General features: G+C 39.1%; 1 protein-coding gene across 1 annotated transcript in view; it reads right to left on the bottom strand.

Moving 5' to 3' along the window:
- LOC109677180 (cyclin-Y-like) overlaps positions 1-17,995 on the bottom strand; it is a 179,040-nt gene that overhangs the window by 41,243 nt on the left and 119,802 nt on the right. Inside the window, exon 4 of the mRNA XM_074056307.1 lies at positions 13,652-13,726. Within this exon, the coding sequence (XP_073912408.1) occupies positions 13,652-13,726 (75 nt within the window). The remainder of the gene's footprint in view (positions 1-13,651; positions 13,727-17,995) is intronic.

Genomic DNA, 17,995 nt, shown 5'->3' on the forward strand with positions numbered 1-17,995 from the left:
GTCCAAGACCAACCTATCTATATCAAGGAAACATGGACAGGAAAAGATGGGCCAGGCTCCACTGATGGGCTGGCATACAGCCCCTCTCTTCTGAGGTGTGGGCAGCACAACAGACTCTTAAAAGTAAGACAAGCTAAGGAGATGCCAGAGACCTGAGCCAGGGAAGAAACTCAATCCAACAGTGTGAATGAGAACCTATCTTCAGGGTAAAGACTGAATTTAATGAGAATTCCTGTTGTTTTAGTTACACTTGGTCTTTTAGACAATCTCAGGGAGAGATATTAACTCCATTTTACAGATGAAAAAACTGAGATTCAGGACAGGAAGATCAACTGAATCATCAGGTGACATAGACAGTGATGGATCTAAGCTCAGGTAGTTTGGCTCCAGAGGGTTATGCTTTAATCATTAGGAAATCCTTAGAAGACTTTTAACTCTTCTTACACAGTGACTGAGTCGGATTATCAATTAAATTCAGTGGCCTCCCTGTATGTCATCAGACAGCAGACCAAAAACGTAAACCATGTAAGGTAGGCTATTCCTATGATAAGCTATGAAATGTACCAGAAAGGTTAGCCTGAAGGGCAACTGAAGCTACTCAGCTTTACAGCTTGGGGGTGGGGGGGGGGTGTTCTGAGGTGGGAGGTAGGCAGCAGTGGCTGGCTGAAAAGTAAGTTTTATCAATACCAACAAACAGGCCAGAGGGCACTGTCAGCAGCTCCCTGCTGTGGAGAGGGCATCATGTCCCACCCCAGCCCTCTCTCTACATCTGTGTTTACTGAGCAACTTTCTGACCTCTAGATCTGGCACAACATTGGTCAGAGGAGAGGATGCAGTAAAAGGCATAATAAGAAAAATGACATTCTGGGCCTGATTGCATCCGAGTTTGTACTGAGCAAGCAGCTCTGTCCAGACTTGAAAGCCCAAGAGATCAGACACCACAGTAGAGTGTTATTTCTGGGAAAAGCAGACCACAATACTCAAAGAGGGCTTTCCTGTACATTTATCTTACAGGGCTTGGTTTGGCCAGGAGACCCTGGCTCACCCCTGCCTCTTTCAGCTCAAGAGAGAAGTGGGGGAAAAAGCTGTCCCAAGAGCAGAATGGTCACCACAAGTTCATACATAGAAGAGGTAGTGCAGATATACTACCTGGGCAGAAAATATCTACATCCTCCTGTTTCCAAATAATGGGTGTTCTAATAAAGTTGGGGGAAAATTGCCTGGGCAACATAACAAGACTCCTCCCAAGATAAAAAAAAAATTCTTGACACAGGCTAAGTCAAGGATTAAAGCAATGATTTTCAGCCTAGGTATTCAGAGAGCTTTAAAATGGCTGAGGCATGATGCAGGGTCCCTGCCACATTCCTCCTTCACAACTGCATTGCTACAGCTTCACAGAGAAAGGCAGGCCAACCTGACCTGAGATCTGTCCCAACTCAGCATGAAAATCTCCAGGGGCACACGAGGAGTGGAAGCAGCCATCTCTAATCCTGGTTCTACAGCAGGGTCCAATGCCAAGCCTCTCCCTCCCCACCCCCCGAGTCCTGTGGAAATCTCCACTAGGAACACAGGGAGCACTGCCACCTTGATGGTGGTTTCTGTCAGGGCAATACCTAGTCAGTGATTAGAACCTAAGGGAAAGATCATGTTGAGCAGGACAAGGATGAGCTGTGTAGAGGAAGTACAGGAAGCTCAAACAATGGGTCAGCGAGTGGAGGCAGGTGCCTACTTCAATCTACCTGTCAGCCTTTTATGACCGATCAGAGAGCAATGGCAGCTCTCAAGTAACATGCATTATGAACATGTTAAGTGAGTTCACAGAACAGACCTTCACTGACAGAAAGTAAGTCCTACTTAACTGACTGATTTGCAACGATAGGAAGAACATGCAGCATTTTGACAAAAATACATTTAAATCAAAAGAGAAGCTGAAAACATTAACCCAAAGGAAAAGAGCAGGTGGGGATCTTCCATTCAACATGCAGGTGAGTTCTTTCTGAGGCTAGTCATTGAACTAGCACAGAGATGTAAATAAATGTGAAGAATATGTTGACAATTACCTTTGTGACAGGGGCACCTGGCAGAGGGTAATGGGTGGACAGATAGAGGAATCCAAGAAGGTGTTCTGAAATTTATCACTGATTTATTTATTTTTTGTGGGTGTCAAGCAGCAGGTATAACTAAATCATTTGTTCCATCTTGTAAAGCCTGGTATATTACAGAACTGCAAAAGGGAGTGTCTCCTATAATTGAGTAATTCCAATCAAATGGATTCCAATTCATATGGAATAGAAGCATTTAGTGACGTCCTCATAACAAAACCCCCTCTATTCCTGTCTACTCATGTATGTGAATGAAGTTCCCCAGCACTTCCATAAAAACAAGGACTTTGGCAGGCAATACTGCCTCATTCTAGTAAAAAACAATGGTCAATCACAGAACTATCCCAGTAAGAAATGTTTTTCCAAAAATATTTCAGGTTTAGGTTTAATAATTACTTATTAAAATTTTAATATGTTTGTAGTGTTTTAATCAACTGACAACTAATGATGATGCCTCAATATTAAAATTTATTTTTGACACTTTGTGCCTTGTAAGAACTAGAAATAAAAAATTAAATTAAATTTAGGTCCACTTTTTACAAAAGTATGATAGTATGATAAGTGACTATCAGAAATCAAAAGTATTTCATTTAAGATAAAATTCTATGGAGAAAACAGAAAGGAAATACAAGTTCAAGATAAAAATGGAATGATATGAAATTTGCAATTGCTAAAGAACAGCATGTTCATACATTTTTAAATGACTGATGACAGCTACAAAATGACTACGGTGTTATAATTTCACTTGAAACGTTTTTAAAAGACAGTTTATAAACATTTATACTTTAAAATAAAACTACCAGAAATTAGATCCTTTGATAGGATGAAAAAATCTTAACTGAACATAAAAATGCTTGAGGGAGTTCCTGGTTTCTCAAAAATATTTTCCATGGAATGTAAGCAAAGGAAAAAAACAAAAAGTAAAAACCAAAAGCAGAAATCACTGGTGTAACAGCATTAGGTCCTTTGGATGCTTCAACATCTGACTGTAGTCTTCTCTAGGAGCCTAACAAGCCCCAAAGAAGACACGTGTGTGACAGAACAGGAGCTGCAAAAGACAGTCTTTTATTATTTTTTTTCTCATTTTTCTTTTATTATTCATATGTGCATACAAGGCTTGGTTCATTTCTTCCCCCTGCCCCCACCCCCTCCCTTACCACCCACTCGGCCCCCTCCCTCTGCCCCCCTTTTCAATACCCAGCAGAAACTATTTTGCCCTTATTTCTAATTTTGTTGTAGAGAGAGTATAAGCAATAATAGGAAGGAACAAGGGTTTTTGCTGGTTGAGATAAGGATAGCTATACAGGGCATTGACTCACATTGATTTCCTGTGCATGGGTGTTACCTTCTAGGTTAATTCTTTTTGATCTAACCTTTTCTCTAGTACCTGTTCCCCTTTTCCTATTGGCCTCAGTAGCTTTAAGGTATCTGCTTTAGTTTCTCTGCGTTAAGGGCAACAAATGCTAGCTAGTTTTTTAGGTGTCTTACCTATCCTCACCACTCCCTTGTGTGCTCTCACTTTTATCATGTGCTCATAGTCCAATCCCCTTGTTGTGTTTGCCCTTGATCTAATGTCCACATATGAGGGAGAACATACGATTTTTGGTCTTTTGGGCCAGGCTAACCTCACTCAGAATGATGTTCTCCAATTCCATCCATTTACCAGCGAATGATAACATTTCGTTCTTCTTCATGGCTGCATAAAATTCCATTGTGTATAGATACCACATTTTCTTAATCCATTCGTCAGTGCTGGGGCATCTTGGCTGTTTCCATAACTTGGCTATTGTGAATAGTGCCGCAATAAACATGGATGTGCAGGTGCCTCTGGAGTAACAGTCTTTTGGGTATATCCCCAAGAGTGGTATTGCTGGATCAAATGGTAGATCGATGACCAGCTTTTTAAGTAGCCTCCAAATTTTTTTCCAGAGTGGTTGTATTAGTCTACATTCCCACCAACAGTGTAAGAGGGTTCCTTTTTCCCCGCATCCTCGCCAACACCTGTTGGTGGTGGTGTTGCTGATGATGGCTATTCTAACAGGGGTGAGGTGGAATCTTAGCGTGGTTTTAATTTGCATTTCCTTTATTGCTAGAGATGGTGAGCATTTTTTCATGTGTTTTCTGGCCATTTGAATTTCTTCCTTTGAGAAAGTTCTGTTTAGTTCACGTGCCCATTTCCTTATTGGTTCATTAGTTTTGGGAGAATTTAGTTTTTTAAGTTCCCTGTATATTCTGGTTATCAGTCCTTTGTCTGATGTATAGTTGGCAAATATTTTCTCCCGCTCTGTGGGTGTTCTCTTCAGTTTAGAGACCATTTCTTTTGATGAACAGAAGCTTTTTAGTTTTATGAGGTCCCATTTATCTATGCTATCTCTTAGTTGCTGTGCTGCTGGGGTTTCATTGAGAAAGTTCTTACCTATACCTACTAACTCCAGAGTATTTCCTACTCTTTCTTGTATCAACTTAAGAGTTTGGGGTCTGATATTAAAATCCTTGATCCATTTTGAGTTAATCTTGGTATAGGGTGATATACATGGATCTACTTTCAGTTTTTTGCAGACTGCTAACCAGTTTTCCCAGCAGTTTTTGTTGAAGAGGCTGCTATTTCTCCATGGTATGTTTTTAGCTCCTTTGTCAAAGATAAGTTGCTTATAGTTGTGTGGCTTCATATCTGGATCTTCTATTCTGTTCCAATGGTCTTCATGTCTGTTTTTGTGCCAGTACCATGCTGTTTTTATTGTTATTGCTTTGTAATATAGTTTGAAGTCAGGTATTGTGATACCTCCTGCATTGTTCTTTTGACTGAGTATTGCCTCGGCTATTCGTGGCCTCTTGTGTTTCCATATAAATTTCACAGTAGATTTTTCAATCTCTTTGATGAATGTCATTGGAATTTTGATGGGAATTGCATTAAACATGTAGATTACTTTTGGGAGTATCGACAGTTTTACTATGTTGATTCTACCAATCCATGAGCATGGGAGATCTCTCCACTTTGTATAGTCTTCCTCAATCTCTTTCTTCAGAAGTTTATAGTGTCATTCACATCTTTTGTTAGGTTTACACCTAGGTATTTGATTTTTTTTGAGGCTATTGTAAATGGAATTGTTTTCATACATTCTTTTTCAGTTTGCTCATTGTTACTGTATAGAAATGCTAATGATTTTATATCCTGCTACCTTGCTGTAGCTATTGATGATGTCTAGAAGCTTCTGAGTAGAGTTTTTTGGGTCTTTAAGGTATAGGATCATGTCGTCTGCAAATAGGGATATTTTGACAGTTTCTTTACCTATTTGTATTCCTTTTATTCCTTCTTCTTGCCTAATTGCTCTGGCTAGGAATTCCAGTACTATGTTGAATAGGAGTCGAGATAGTGGGTATCCTTGTCTGGTTCCTGATTTTAGAGGGAATGGTTTTAATTTTTCTCCGTTAAGTATAATGCTGGTTGTAGGTTTGTGCAAAAGACAGTCTTGACCCCAGCACACATGAAGGTGATAAAGAGAGTTGGGAAAAGTGGGTAAGGGGAGAATAGGAAGGCCATAGGAATACTCGGAGGGAAGAAGTCCCCAACAGGGGACAGCAGCTTCTACATGCCAGATAAAAGGAAGACCAGAAGGTGGGTCCTTTCCCCATGCAAAAGGTCAACACTGCCCAGGAGCAAAAACATGACCCCACACAGAGGATGACTAAAAAGCATGGTTTTGACTTTAGTATTTCTGAAAAGATGTACAAAGAAAAACATGGCTTGCATTTTATTTTTGAATTTTACATTTCTGCTTTGGCTTCAAGCCACTTAAAGGACAACAGTTCTTACTCCATAAGTATTTCAAGGAACCCTTGAGAAACACGCAGTTCTCCCTCCCACTCTCACTTGCATTCTCTCCCTCTCCCTACCCCTCACACTCAGACATGGTTTTATTTTTTTTTTCAGCTTCTTTTTCAAAGCAAAGAACTTCTAAAAATCGTATTAATTAAAAGAAGGATGTAGCTTGGCTGTTTTTTTTTTTCTAATACTTGGGTAAGCACTCATATTTTTTAAAATAATTAATTAAAACAAGTGAAGAAAAGGAAAAGACACCAGGAACTGCATGCAATTTTTCCCCACAAGCAAAAAAATTCATATCATGAAAAGCCAAGGCATGATAAATGAGCTAGTTTCACTGTAATCTGGCAATTTCTTCCACCCTATAAGGAATCCTTGGTCCCTTCTGGGTTGAATGGCTCTCTTAAAAAGAAAGACTGAGATGACATCTCATTTATGCAAAGAAATGATAGAGCACACACTCTGGTTTTGGATAAAATACTAAGTTCAGTCAAGTGAAGGGATGTAATTAGCAAGCATTCTATTATCCTGTGGCCTTTTAGCATTTCCATTCTCCTTTTGAACAGTGAGAATGAGGTTCCACGTCAAACCTAAAACTCTTTGATACCCAGAGGGAAAAGGAATAATAACAATCAAGAAACTAACGACTTAATGCAGACTCATGTTTGCCAATTTCCATAGTATAACTACAGACTCATAAAAAGGTGACAGGGGAGGGGCCTGTCCAACAGACCACCAAACACTGGGGATGGAAAGAGGATGAGGAGGCTGCAGAGGAGAGAGATTGGCTGTGGTGCCAACAACAGCTGCCCTAACATAACTGGTATCACCCCAACAATGGCCTTAGCTACAACATTCTTCCCAATTAAAAACAAAAATGATAGGAGCCACAGATGTAAACTGCTCTAGTATTCTCAGAAAGGTGTAGTAACGTAATAGAAATATAAGTTTATCTAAATGAAGAGGTTTAGGCTTACAACCAAAAACAGAACACCACCTGGCTTTATCATCTTTCCTTCTTTAAACCAGGTGGATTGGCACACTCACCAGGCACTCAGGGAAGCACAGGGAATGCCACAACTCAGTATCACAGGTTCTTTTCCCTTTAGGTGACCCAGACACAGCAACAGTTTTAAAAACCATAACATCGTCTGTAAAGAAAGCATTCGTAGGCTACTGCAGGAGCTCGCAGAAGCTCTCCAAAGGCCCACTTACCCAGCCTGAGGGGTCAAGGAAACTTTCAGGAGGAAGTGAGGGCAGAATTGAATATAAAGCAAGAGGCATATCTGAGGAACTGCAAGGGTTTGGGCATGGTTGAAGCACAGGTACAAAGAAAAGACAGAAAGTGGGTTGGGAAGGCTGGATCATGAGGGGTCTTTTGTTCATGCTAAGGTGTCTGCCACTTAAGTCTAAGGTACCTGGAGAACCATTAAAAAGAAAAAGTGTATGTAAGAAAGTGACATAATAAGATCTGATTTATAGAAAGTCCCTCATTTAGTCATAGCACAGATGTAGGTCTAAAGAAGGTAAGGCAAGGAGTTCAGTCTATGGACTTGGATCAGTAATCCAAGTGAGTTGAGTCCAAACTTAAGGTGGCAGCAATGGGAGTGGGCATGAGCAGTCAGAATCAAGAGTTATGTAAGAGGTAAAACAACACACTGGATTACCTAAATACAATGGGTGTGCTGGTAAATGTTTAACGGTATCTTAAAAAAAATGATTGTGAACAAAATAATAATGGAAAATTTCCCAAATCTAGAGAAAGATACTCCCATACAGATGCAAGAGGCCTCCAGGACACCAAACAGACCAGATCAAAATAGAACTACCCCATGACATATCATCATTAAAACAACAAGTTCAGAAACTAGGGAAAGAATATTGAAGGCTGTAAGAGAGAAAAAACAAGTACCATACAAAGGTAAACCCATCAAAATCACAGCAGACTTCTCAACAGAAACATTAAAAGCAAGAAGAGCGTGGGGTAAGATCTTCCAGGCACTAAATAAAAATAACTTCAACCCCAGGATACTCTACCCAGCAAAACTATCATTCAAATAGATGGAACAATAAAAGTCTTCCATGATAAGCAGAAACTAAAACAATATGTGACCACAAAGCCACCACTACAAAAGATTCTTCAAGGGATTCTGCACACAGAAACTGAAACCCAACTTAACCATGAAAAGACAGGCAAGCACCAAACCATAGGAAAAGAAAAAGCAAGACAGTAGAGAGTAACCTCAACTTAGGTACACACAATCAAACCTTCAAACAACTAAGACAACTAAATGACAGGAATCACCATATACCTATCAGTACTAACACTTAATGTTAACGGACTTAATTCACCCATCAAAAGGCACCGCTTCACGAAATGGATTAAAAAGGAAGATCCAACAATTAGTTGCTTGCAGGAGACCCATCTCACCGAAAGAAATAAGCATAGGCTTAGGATGAAAGGCTGGAAGAAGATTTACCAAGCCAATGGCAACTGGAAACAGGCAGGAGTAGCAATATTTATCTCTGACAAAGTAGACTTCAAACCTATATTGATCAAACGAGATAAAGAAGGACATTCCATACTAATAAAAGGGGAAATAGACCATAAGGAAATAATAATCATCAACCTGTATGCACCCAATGTCAATGCACCGAATTTCATCAAAACATACCCTGAAAGGTTGTGGGAGACTTTAACACCCCATTATCATCAATAGATAGGACATCCAAACGAAAAATCAATAAAGAAATCCAAGATCTAAAATATACAATAGATCAAATGGACCTAGTTGATGTCTACAGAACATCCAACTTCTACACAATATACATTCTTCTCAGCAGCCCATGGAACCTTCTCCAAAATAGATCATATCCTAGGGCACAAAGCAAGCCTCAGCAAATATAAGAAAATAGAAATTATACCATGCATACTATCTGATCACAATGCAGTAAAAGTAGAACTCAACAACAAAAGTAAAGACAAAAAACATGCAAACAGCTGGAAACTAAATAACTCATTACTTAATGAACAATGGATCATCGATGAAATAAAAGAGGAAATTAAAAAGTTCCTGAAAGTCAATGAAAATGAAAACACAAGCTACCGGAACCTATGGGACACAGCTAAGGCAGTCCTGAGAGGAAAGTTTATAGCCATGAGTGCATATATTAAAAAGACTGAAAGATCCCAAATCAATGACCTAATGATACATCTCAAACTCCTAGAAAAACAAGAACAAGCAAGTCCCAAAACAAATAGAAGAAGAGAAATAATAAAAATAACAGCTGAAATCAATGAAATAGAAACCAAAAAAACCATACAAAGAATTAATGAAACACAAACTTGGTTCTTTGAAAAAATAAACAAGATCGATAGACCACCCCCCCAACAAGGAAAACTATAAACTTCTGAAGAAAGAGATTGAGGAAGACTATACAAAGTGGAGAGATCTCCCATGCTCATGGATTGGTAGAATCAACATAGTAAAAATGTCGATACTCCCAAAAGTAATCTACATGTTTAATGCAATTCCCATCAAAATTCCAATGACATTCATTAAAGAGATTAAAAAAAAAAAGTGAAATTTATATGGAAACACAAGAGGCCACGAATAGCCGAGGCAATACTCAGTCAAAAGAACAATGCAGGAGGTATCACAATACCTGACTTCAAACTATATTACAAAGCAATAGCAATAAAAACAACATGGTACTGGCACAAAAACAGACATGAAGACCAGTGGAACAGAACAGAGGACCCAGATATGAAGCCACACAACTATAACCAACTAGTCTTTGACAAAGGAGCTCAAAATAGACGATGGAGAAAAAGCAGCCTCTTCAACAAAAACTGCTGGGAAAACTGGTTAGCAGTCTGTAAAAAACTGAAACTAGATCCATGTATATCACCCTATACCAATATTAACTCAAAATGGATCAAGGATCTTAATATCAGACCACAAACTCTAAAGTTGATATAGGAAAGAGTAGGAAATACTCTGGAGTTAGTAGGTATAGGCAAGAACTTTCTCAACAAAACCCCAGCAGCACAGCAACTGAGAGATAGCATAGATAAATGGGACCTCATAAAACTAAAAAGCTTCTGTTCATCAAAAGAAGTGGTTTCTAAACTGAAGAGAACACCCACAGAGTGGGAGAAAATATTTGCCAGCTATACATCAGACAAAGGACTAATAACCAGAATATACAGGGAACTTAAAAAACTAAGTTCTCCCAAAACTAATGAACCAATAAAGAAATGGGCAAGTGAACTAAACAGAACTTTCTCAAAAGAAGAAATTCAAATGTCCAAAAAACACATGAAAAATGCTCACCATCTCTAGCAATAAAGGAAATGCAAATTAAAACAACAGTAAGATTCCACCTCACCCCTGTTAGAATAGCCATCATTAGCAATACCACCAACAACAGGTGTTGGCGAGGATGCGGGGAAAAAGGAACCCTCTTACACTGTTGGTGGGAATGTAGACTAATACAACCACTCTGGAAAAAAATTTGGAGGCTACTTAAAAAGCTAGACATGGATCTACCATTTGATCCAGCAATACCACTCTTGGGGAAGACTGTGACACAGGTTACTCCAGAGGCACCTGCACACCCATGTTTATTGCGGCACTATTCACAACAGCCAAGTTATGGAAACAGCCAAGATGTCCCACTACTGAAGAATGGATTAAGAAAATGTGGTATCTATACACAATGGAATTTTATGCAGCCATGAAGAAGAACGAAATGTTATCATTCGCTGGTAAATGGATGGAATTGGAGAACATCATTCTGAGTGAGGTTAGTCTGGCCCAAAAGACCAAAAATCGTATGTTCTCCCTCATATGTGGACATTAGATCAAGCGCAAACACAACAAGGGGATTGGACTTTGAGCACATGATAAAAGCGAGAGCACACAAGGGAGGGGTGAGGATAGGTAAGACACCTAAAAAATTAGCTAGTATTTGTTGCCCTTAACGCAGAGAAACTAAAGCAGATACCTAAAAGCAACTGAGGCCAATAGGAAAAGGGGACCAGGAACTAGAGAAAAGGTTAGATCAAGAAGAATTAACCTAGGAGGTAACACACATGCACAGGAAAGCAATGTGAGTCAACTCCCTGTATAGCTATCCTTATCTCAACCAGCAAAAACCCTTGTTCCTTCCTATTATGGCTTATACTCTCTCTACAACAAAATTAGAGATAAGGGCAAAATAGTTTCTGCTAGGTATTGAGGGGGTAGGGGGGAGAGAGAGGGGGCGGAGTGGGTGGTAATGGAGGGGGTAGGGGCAGGGGGGAGAAATGACCCAAGCCTTGTATGCATATATGAATAATAAAATAATAATAAAAAAAATGATTGTGTGATTTGCAGTGTTCACCAATTTCCACAGTGTAAATGCTGCCCACATGATGTCTGAAAAGAATTGTGTGCGGTGCAAAGACAGCTCCGCCACCAGTATATGCATGTAAGAAATGAGAAGGGGAGAGGCTGGGAAAATTCAAAGCCTTTTCTGACCTAGAGACCTGGGCAGGGTAAGAAAGGGCAGGAAGCTAACTACAGTTCTTAAGCTTTATTGGGGGCATTCTGAGTTAGAGAAACCTATAAGTTTCTTTGTAAAGATGTCCAGCAGGCAGCTGGATACGTGAGCTTTGAACACTACATAGAAAAATGTAGTTAGACATTATAGTTGACACAAAAGCCAGGAGGAGCTGTGCACAGATCAAAAAGACATCATGGTGAAGGACCGAACCCTGAAAAACACTAAAATCAAAGGGGTTAATTAACAGAGAAGCAGCACACTGAGCCATCTAGAAGGAACTTACAGAAAGGGAGAAATTTGCGGGCCAATTTGACAAAAGCCATTCACAGATAACCATTTTACTAAAAAGTAATTCATTAAAGTTGCCAAAATTATCTATTTTAAAAACCTATTTCTTTTAATTATGGGTAAACAACTGTTCATTAGATGGACTTGTTCTCAGCAAACTGGCCCATTTAAAGATAGGAAGCCAAAAGAGAAGCTGTTTTCAGAAGCATGGAGGAGTCAGGAGCAGCAAGTGCCACAGGAATGGGCGTGGATTTCAGGAGGGGATTGTCCTCAGGTAACTTTACTCCTCACACTCCACAGAATGCCAGGAGACTAACAGAAAGAGAAGAAGCAGGTGTGTGTAGAAGCTGTCACTAAACATAGAAACAGAGAAGACCCAGACAGAGAGATCTGGTTCTTTTTCCTTTTGTTTATAATCTGTGAAACTCAAGTATGTTTACATGTTGAATTGAAAAACCCAGCGTTTAAGGAGAAGTTGAAGCAGAAAACAAGGGGGAGAGTAACCCATGGCCTGATGTTGCCCAAGAGGAAGGGAATAAGATTCAGAGCAAAGGGGAAGGAGAATGTCCCTAAGCTATTTCTGGTGCAATCCTTCTGTTTGGTCATTTCCTTTCTTCATGACAACCAAGGTATGTGTCATTCACCCAGAGGTTCCCATATAATTTCATATGAATCTTGTGAGAACATTTTCTGATTGATATCGGTCTATATACTGAACCAAACCTTAAAGCCAGCTAGTCTCATAGCTTGTTTTCACAGAACTATCCTTAAGTGTCTGTACAAAATTGTTTGGACCCTCATTTTTCATTGTCCTCATCTCATCCTCACTATCATTCTCCTTTCCTTGCAATATCCTACTCCTTTCACCAAGGAGAGATAGTAGAGTTTTTTTTTGTTTGGTTGGTTTGGTTTTGGTATCTAATATATTCAAAACTTAACTTCACAAGTATTTGATGCCTACACCGATTTACTTGTACTCTTAGAAACATTTCTTTTTCAGAAATGTGCCAAAGGCTTTCAAATCAAGTCAGTGGATGGCTTAAACATCACCAAACTGTTGCCTAATCATTATTAGTTACCAATTCGTACATATGAATTTACTGTCTTAAACATATTTATCTGTTTTCTAGTTACTTTTGGATCTTTTCTAAATTAAAGCTTAGACTCTGCTCCAAGGATAGAATCATAAAATAATATCCTGGTCACAATGCCACCATATGTTATACTTTTCTACAGGTATAGTATGTGAAGATTTGTGTTCACTATATTGTACAAGCTTTGTCTTTCCTGTGTAGCTAGGAATCCGGGAACAATGAGATAAGCCAGGGGCTAAAAGGAAGAGAAAATCCCCTAGGAGAAACCTCACACACTTCTGGGACAAGACACAGGATCCTAGGATCCTTATGAATAAGCAAGTTAAGAAAAAGTTGTCAAAAAAGAAAACATCTACATCTAGCGTAGTTTCAATTCAGCTCTCAAGTGATAGTTAATAGTGCTTTCACTTACGGTTTGTATTTTTGTTTTCTTTTACTTAACTAACAAACATGTCTGACCTTTTGAGAATTTATGCAAATACCAATTCTTAAAGAGAAATTTCTGGCTCTTAGAGTAGAAACTCCTGCTATAGGACAGACAAAGAGATAATCCAGCTAACTGCCAAAATGAGACAGCTGCCCCCAGTGAGAAATTCTAAAATTATAACTCAGTACAAAAGAAAAACAAACAAACAAAAACCCCAAAGGGAATCACCATTAAGCAATATACTCTAGGGTCATTAAAGGACATTCAATTTTACATTGAAAACCAAATCTAGTGGGAAAGTCCATACTTGAGCTATCAATGTCAGGCTTTTTTTGTTTTTAAAGAAACAAATAAATTAGTAACCTACCGTCTGTCTGGGATTTACTGAGGAATATTGTGCTGGCCCGAGGATGGTCTGAAGGATTGAATTCCATGTTCAAATCTTTAAAGAAAGAAAAAATATTATATGAATAATCATTGATAATTAGCGAAAGCTAAGATTAATTTTCAATTTTTTTCAACCTTAAATTGCTAATACTTTCAAGATTTGTAGAAATCTATAGTTATGATGTTAATAATTCTTTTGATTCAATTGAGAACATTGCTATTTAGAACTCTGAAAAAGCGATACACAAAAATTAGATGCTTGCCTGGAGATCATTAGCCTAAAAAACTCCATTTTCCTTTTTTAAAGTCTGCTGTGCACCCAAGAGACTACGAAATGGAGCAAAGATATCACATGAACTCAAAGACGGCTACGCACTGCAACAAGTTTACATAAACCCCACAGCTCAGTAAGTGTAATTTCCTTGTCAAAAGTGATTAACACAGGGCATCCCCCCACCGTGCTCTGCTTAGTTAACAATTATTTTGAAAGGTAGCATATGAAAGATAAACACTGCCTATCAACCATTTGAGGGCCTAACCTGGTCTGTGCATGTGTTCTGTTGATCCATTCATGTTTTTTAATTAGGCCAACATATAAAAAAATCAAGAGATTTCAAACACATATCACAAAGAAAAACAACCCTATTTCCAACTTCTTTGGAGAGATTAGGTATTTGACAGCACCTGGCCCCTTCAGAGGGGACTTTTGACGTCACCTGCCCAGGCTCCAGTTCTCTCCCTTCCTAATGCTCAGTGGCCTTTCTTCCTTTCCTGCCTTCCCAACCCAAGAGGCATTTGCTTCTGCAATCCCTGCCTTAGAATAATCTCAAAGGGTCAGAGACTTGTCAGTTTGATTAAATAACTTAGAATCCTACCATACTAAGAGTTTTTCCAGTTTAAATTAAACAACAATAACCTGATGACAGAGGAAAAGAATGGCTGAACAGACCAGAAGAATCAAGTTAGGGGAGAAAAGAAAGAAGATGAAAGCCTCTGGAAAGTCAGCACAGTCTTCAAATTTGCTTATGGCATCAGAGTAAAAACTATTTGGGGTTAAATTATTTCAATAAATTTGCAAAGAAATCTAATCAACTCCAATAAAAACAGATTGTGCCTATCTTTAACTTGAATAGTTTATCAAGTCAAAGAGAAAAGAAAACAAGAATTGTCATAAAGATACTGAAGACAACACATAATCTCTTATCCATGCAAAGACCTGGATGTGAGACAATGTCTGCACTTGCCTCCTGGCCTTTAGTTCCCAACCTCTAAGCAGAATTTGAGTAAAGGAAACACATACGGAGTCTAAAACACATGCCACTTCAACTGACTGGTCCTTCTGATACTATGTACCTTCTATCAAAGTCACACCAGGGATTCACAGTTAAAGGCTTTGAGGGGTTTTAATGGAAAGAGAAAGGACAAGAAAGGCACAATTTTTCCAGCATTGCTAAACTATGAAAAGCTAGGCCAAAATGTCTGGTGAAAGTGGCTGTCTGTGAAGGGATTTCCTGCTCAACTAGGATCTTGGATTTTTAAAAAAGTAATAATAGATGTGCTATTAAATTTTTTTGAGATCTGTAACAGTAGATCTAGATGGTGAAATGCTATCTCACCATGAAGAATACTTTCTTGACATGGAAATAGATACACCATGTGTCCTTAGGTAAGGAAAGCAGTATGATAGCACTCTGAGCATATGCGTAGGCACAGAAAAATACATGCAAAAGAATATACATCGGCATTTGGTTACCTTAGCAATTGAGGGGTTTTGTTTTGTTCTGCTCTGCTACTCTGTGTTTCAAAGTACTCTTGTGCTTTTGATGGTTTGCTTTTTAAACCTCTGCAATTTAAAAAACGTATTTTAAAACAACCTATAAAAACAGATTATCTGGGTAGTGGACTATTTCTCTAGTCCATGCCAGCATTTCTAGGAGGTGCCCTGGGAGAATCTCTCAGGAGAACTCCTCTCCTGCCTATGGCTGTTGGGTCCTTCTCCTGAAGTTAGTGGAGACTCACAGGTAGCCACTGAGATAAGACTCCTTACCAGCAATGTCCTCTTGCTATAGGAACTCATAACTACATGATCAGCTCAGAGGGACCCCCGAGAAAGTAGCCCTCTTCCTCCTGTGGCTGCCACTGTGTGTCTTCATTCTCCTGCTTTCTATAGAACTGCAAGGGGAAAAGACCTTCTTTTCCTTCTATTGGGAAACCAAGCAGCAGGATTTTTTATTAAACTTTCCCTATGAAAGATGCTCACCAAGTATGATACTAAGACAAGGACAGGGACTTGGCCTTTTGGTCCACTGTGTTACAGGTGGTTTCCAGATAGTTGCAGGCCTAGGTATCACCTCTACCCAGATGAGCTACTCAGATTAAGTCACATAGACTGTGTTACAGGTGGTTTCCAGATAGTTGCACTATCTGTGTTACAGGTGGTTTCCAGATAGTTGCAGGCCTAGGTATCACCTCTACCCAGATGAGCTACTCAGATTAAGTCACATAGAATTCAGAGGGGAGCTTCAAGATTTCAAGATTAGGATCTGATGAACTAATAACATCTGACTTCAAAGGCTGCTGTGATATATATATATATATATAAAGTTTATATTATATACATAAACTTTATTTATATATGTAATATTTATAATATATATAATGACATTATAATAGAAGATGCCTGCTATGTAATGAGTGCCCCATAAATGGTGCTATTAAAAAGCATTATGCTAGCCAGGCAGAACTTGGGAGGCAGAGCCAGAAAGATCACTACTTCAAGCCCAGCCTGGGCTACATAGCAAGATCTGTCTTAATAAAACCAAGAGCTGCGGATGTAGCTCAGTGGTAGAGAGCTTACCTAACATGGACAAGGCCCTGGGTTCATCTTCAGCATGTGTGTGGGAGGGGGGCAAGTGACCTATACTACAGCACCTAGCTCAGTGCTACAAAAATAAAACTGTCAATCCATATATGTCAGGGTTTCTTATTCCTGAAATAGATTTTCCTACCTCTTAAAAAGTAAGATAATTCAAAAACCAGCCTCTGAGAAGCAATAGAGAAAAAAAAGCAACTTTCAGGAACGTCACTGAATCCTTCAAATTGAATTCAACGTAATACTTGACCTACTCTGCTTCTTTACGATGATACCTATTTGACACACAGTCAAACTGAAGTACTATAAGAAGGCTGTTCTAAAGGTCTACTGCCAGGCTTTGAGGTGATGATGAGTATTGAACATTTGGTCACAGTGCTTCAGTCCATGTTTCAGCTGAGCTCAAGGTATGACAGGATCCCTTTATGCAAAACTGAAAGTAAACACCATGCTTGCTAATCAACGTAATTAAACAGTAGTCTTCTATGCTAGGCAACCTAATTTCCTTCTGCCTTTTCCACATATGTCACAACAACAGTGATCCACAATTGCTCATTTCAGCTTTTAAACCAATACCAGGTTTACTTACAGCTTTATATATGATCCAGGTAATAAAATAAAGGCAGGGAAAACTGGGAGTCACTACCTATCATGGTCAGGAAAACAGAAAAGTGCAGCAGGACCTACAGCAGATTGGACAGAAGACACTCAAAAGACCATGTGCACAAAACCAGAATGTCCCACCTTCTACCTTCTTCTGCACTGCTGGCCTCCAAGTTGGTTATTGTTTCAAGAAATCACCCCCATTCAAAATAGATGGAGCAATAAAAGTCTTCCATGATAAGCAGAAACTAAAACAATATGTGACCACAAAGCCACCATTACAAAAGATTCTGCAAGGGATCCTGCACACAGAAAGTGACACCCAACTTAACCATGAAAAGGCAGGCAGCACCAAACCACAGGATAAGAAAAAGCAAGACAGTAGAGAGTAACCTCAACTTAGGTACACACAATCAAACCTTCAAACAACTAAGACAACTAAATGGCAGGAATCACCACATACCTATCAGTACTAACGCTTAATGTTAATGGACTTAATTCACCCATCAAAAGACACCGTTTGACAAAATGGATTAAAAAAGAAGATCCAACAATTTGTTGCTTACAGGAGACTCATCTCACCGACAGAAATAAGCATATGCTTAGGATGAAAGGCTGGAAGAAGATTTACCAAGCCAATGGCCCCCGAAAACAAGCAGGAGTAGCAATACTTATCTCTGACAAAGTAGACTTCAAACCTACATTGATCAAACGAGATAAAGAAGGACATTCCATACTAATAAAAGGGGAAATAGACCATAAGGAAATAATAATCATCAATCTGTACGCACCCAATGTCAACGCACCCAATTTCATCAAACATACCCTGAAAGACCTAAAAGCATATAT

This window comes from Castor canadensis, chromosome 15, assembly GCF_047511655.1.
Source record: "Castor canadensis chromosome 15, mCasCan1.hap1v2, whole genome shotgun sequence".
Taxonomy (NCBI): domain Eukaryota; kingdom Metazoa; phylum Chordata; class Mammalia; order Rodentia; family Castoridae; genus Castor; species Castor canadensis.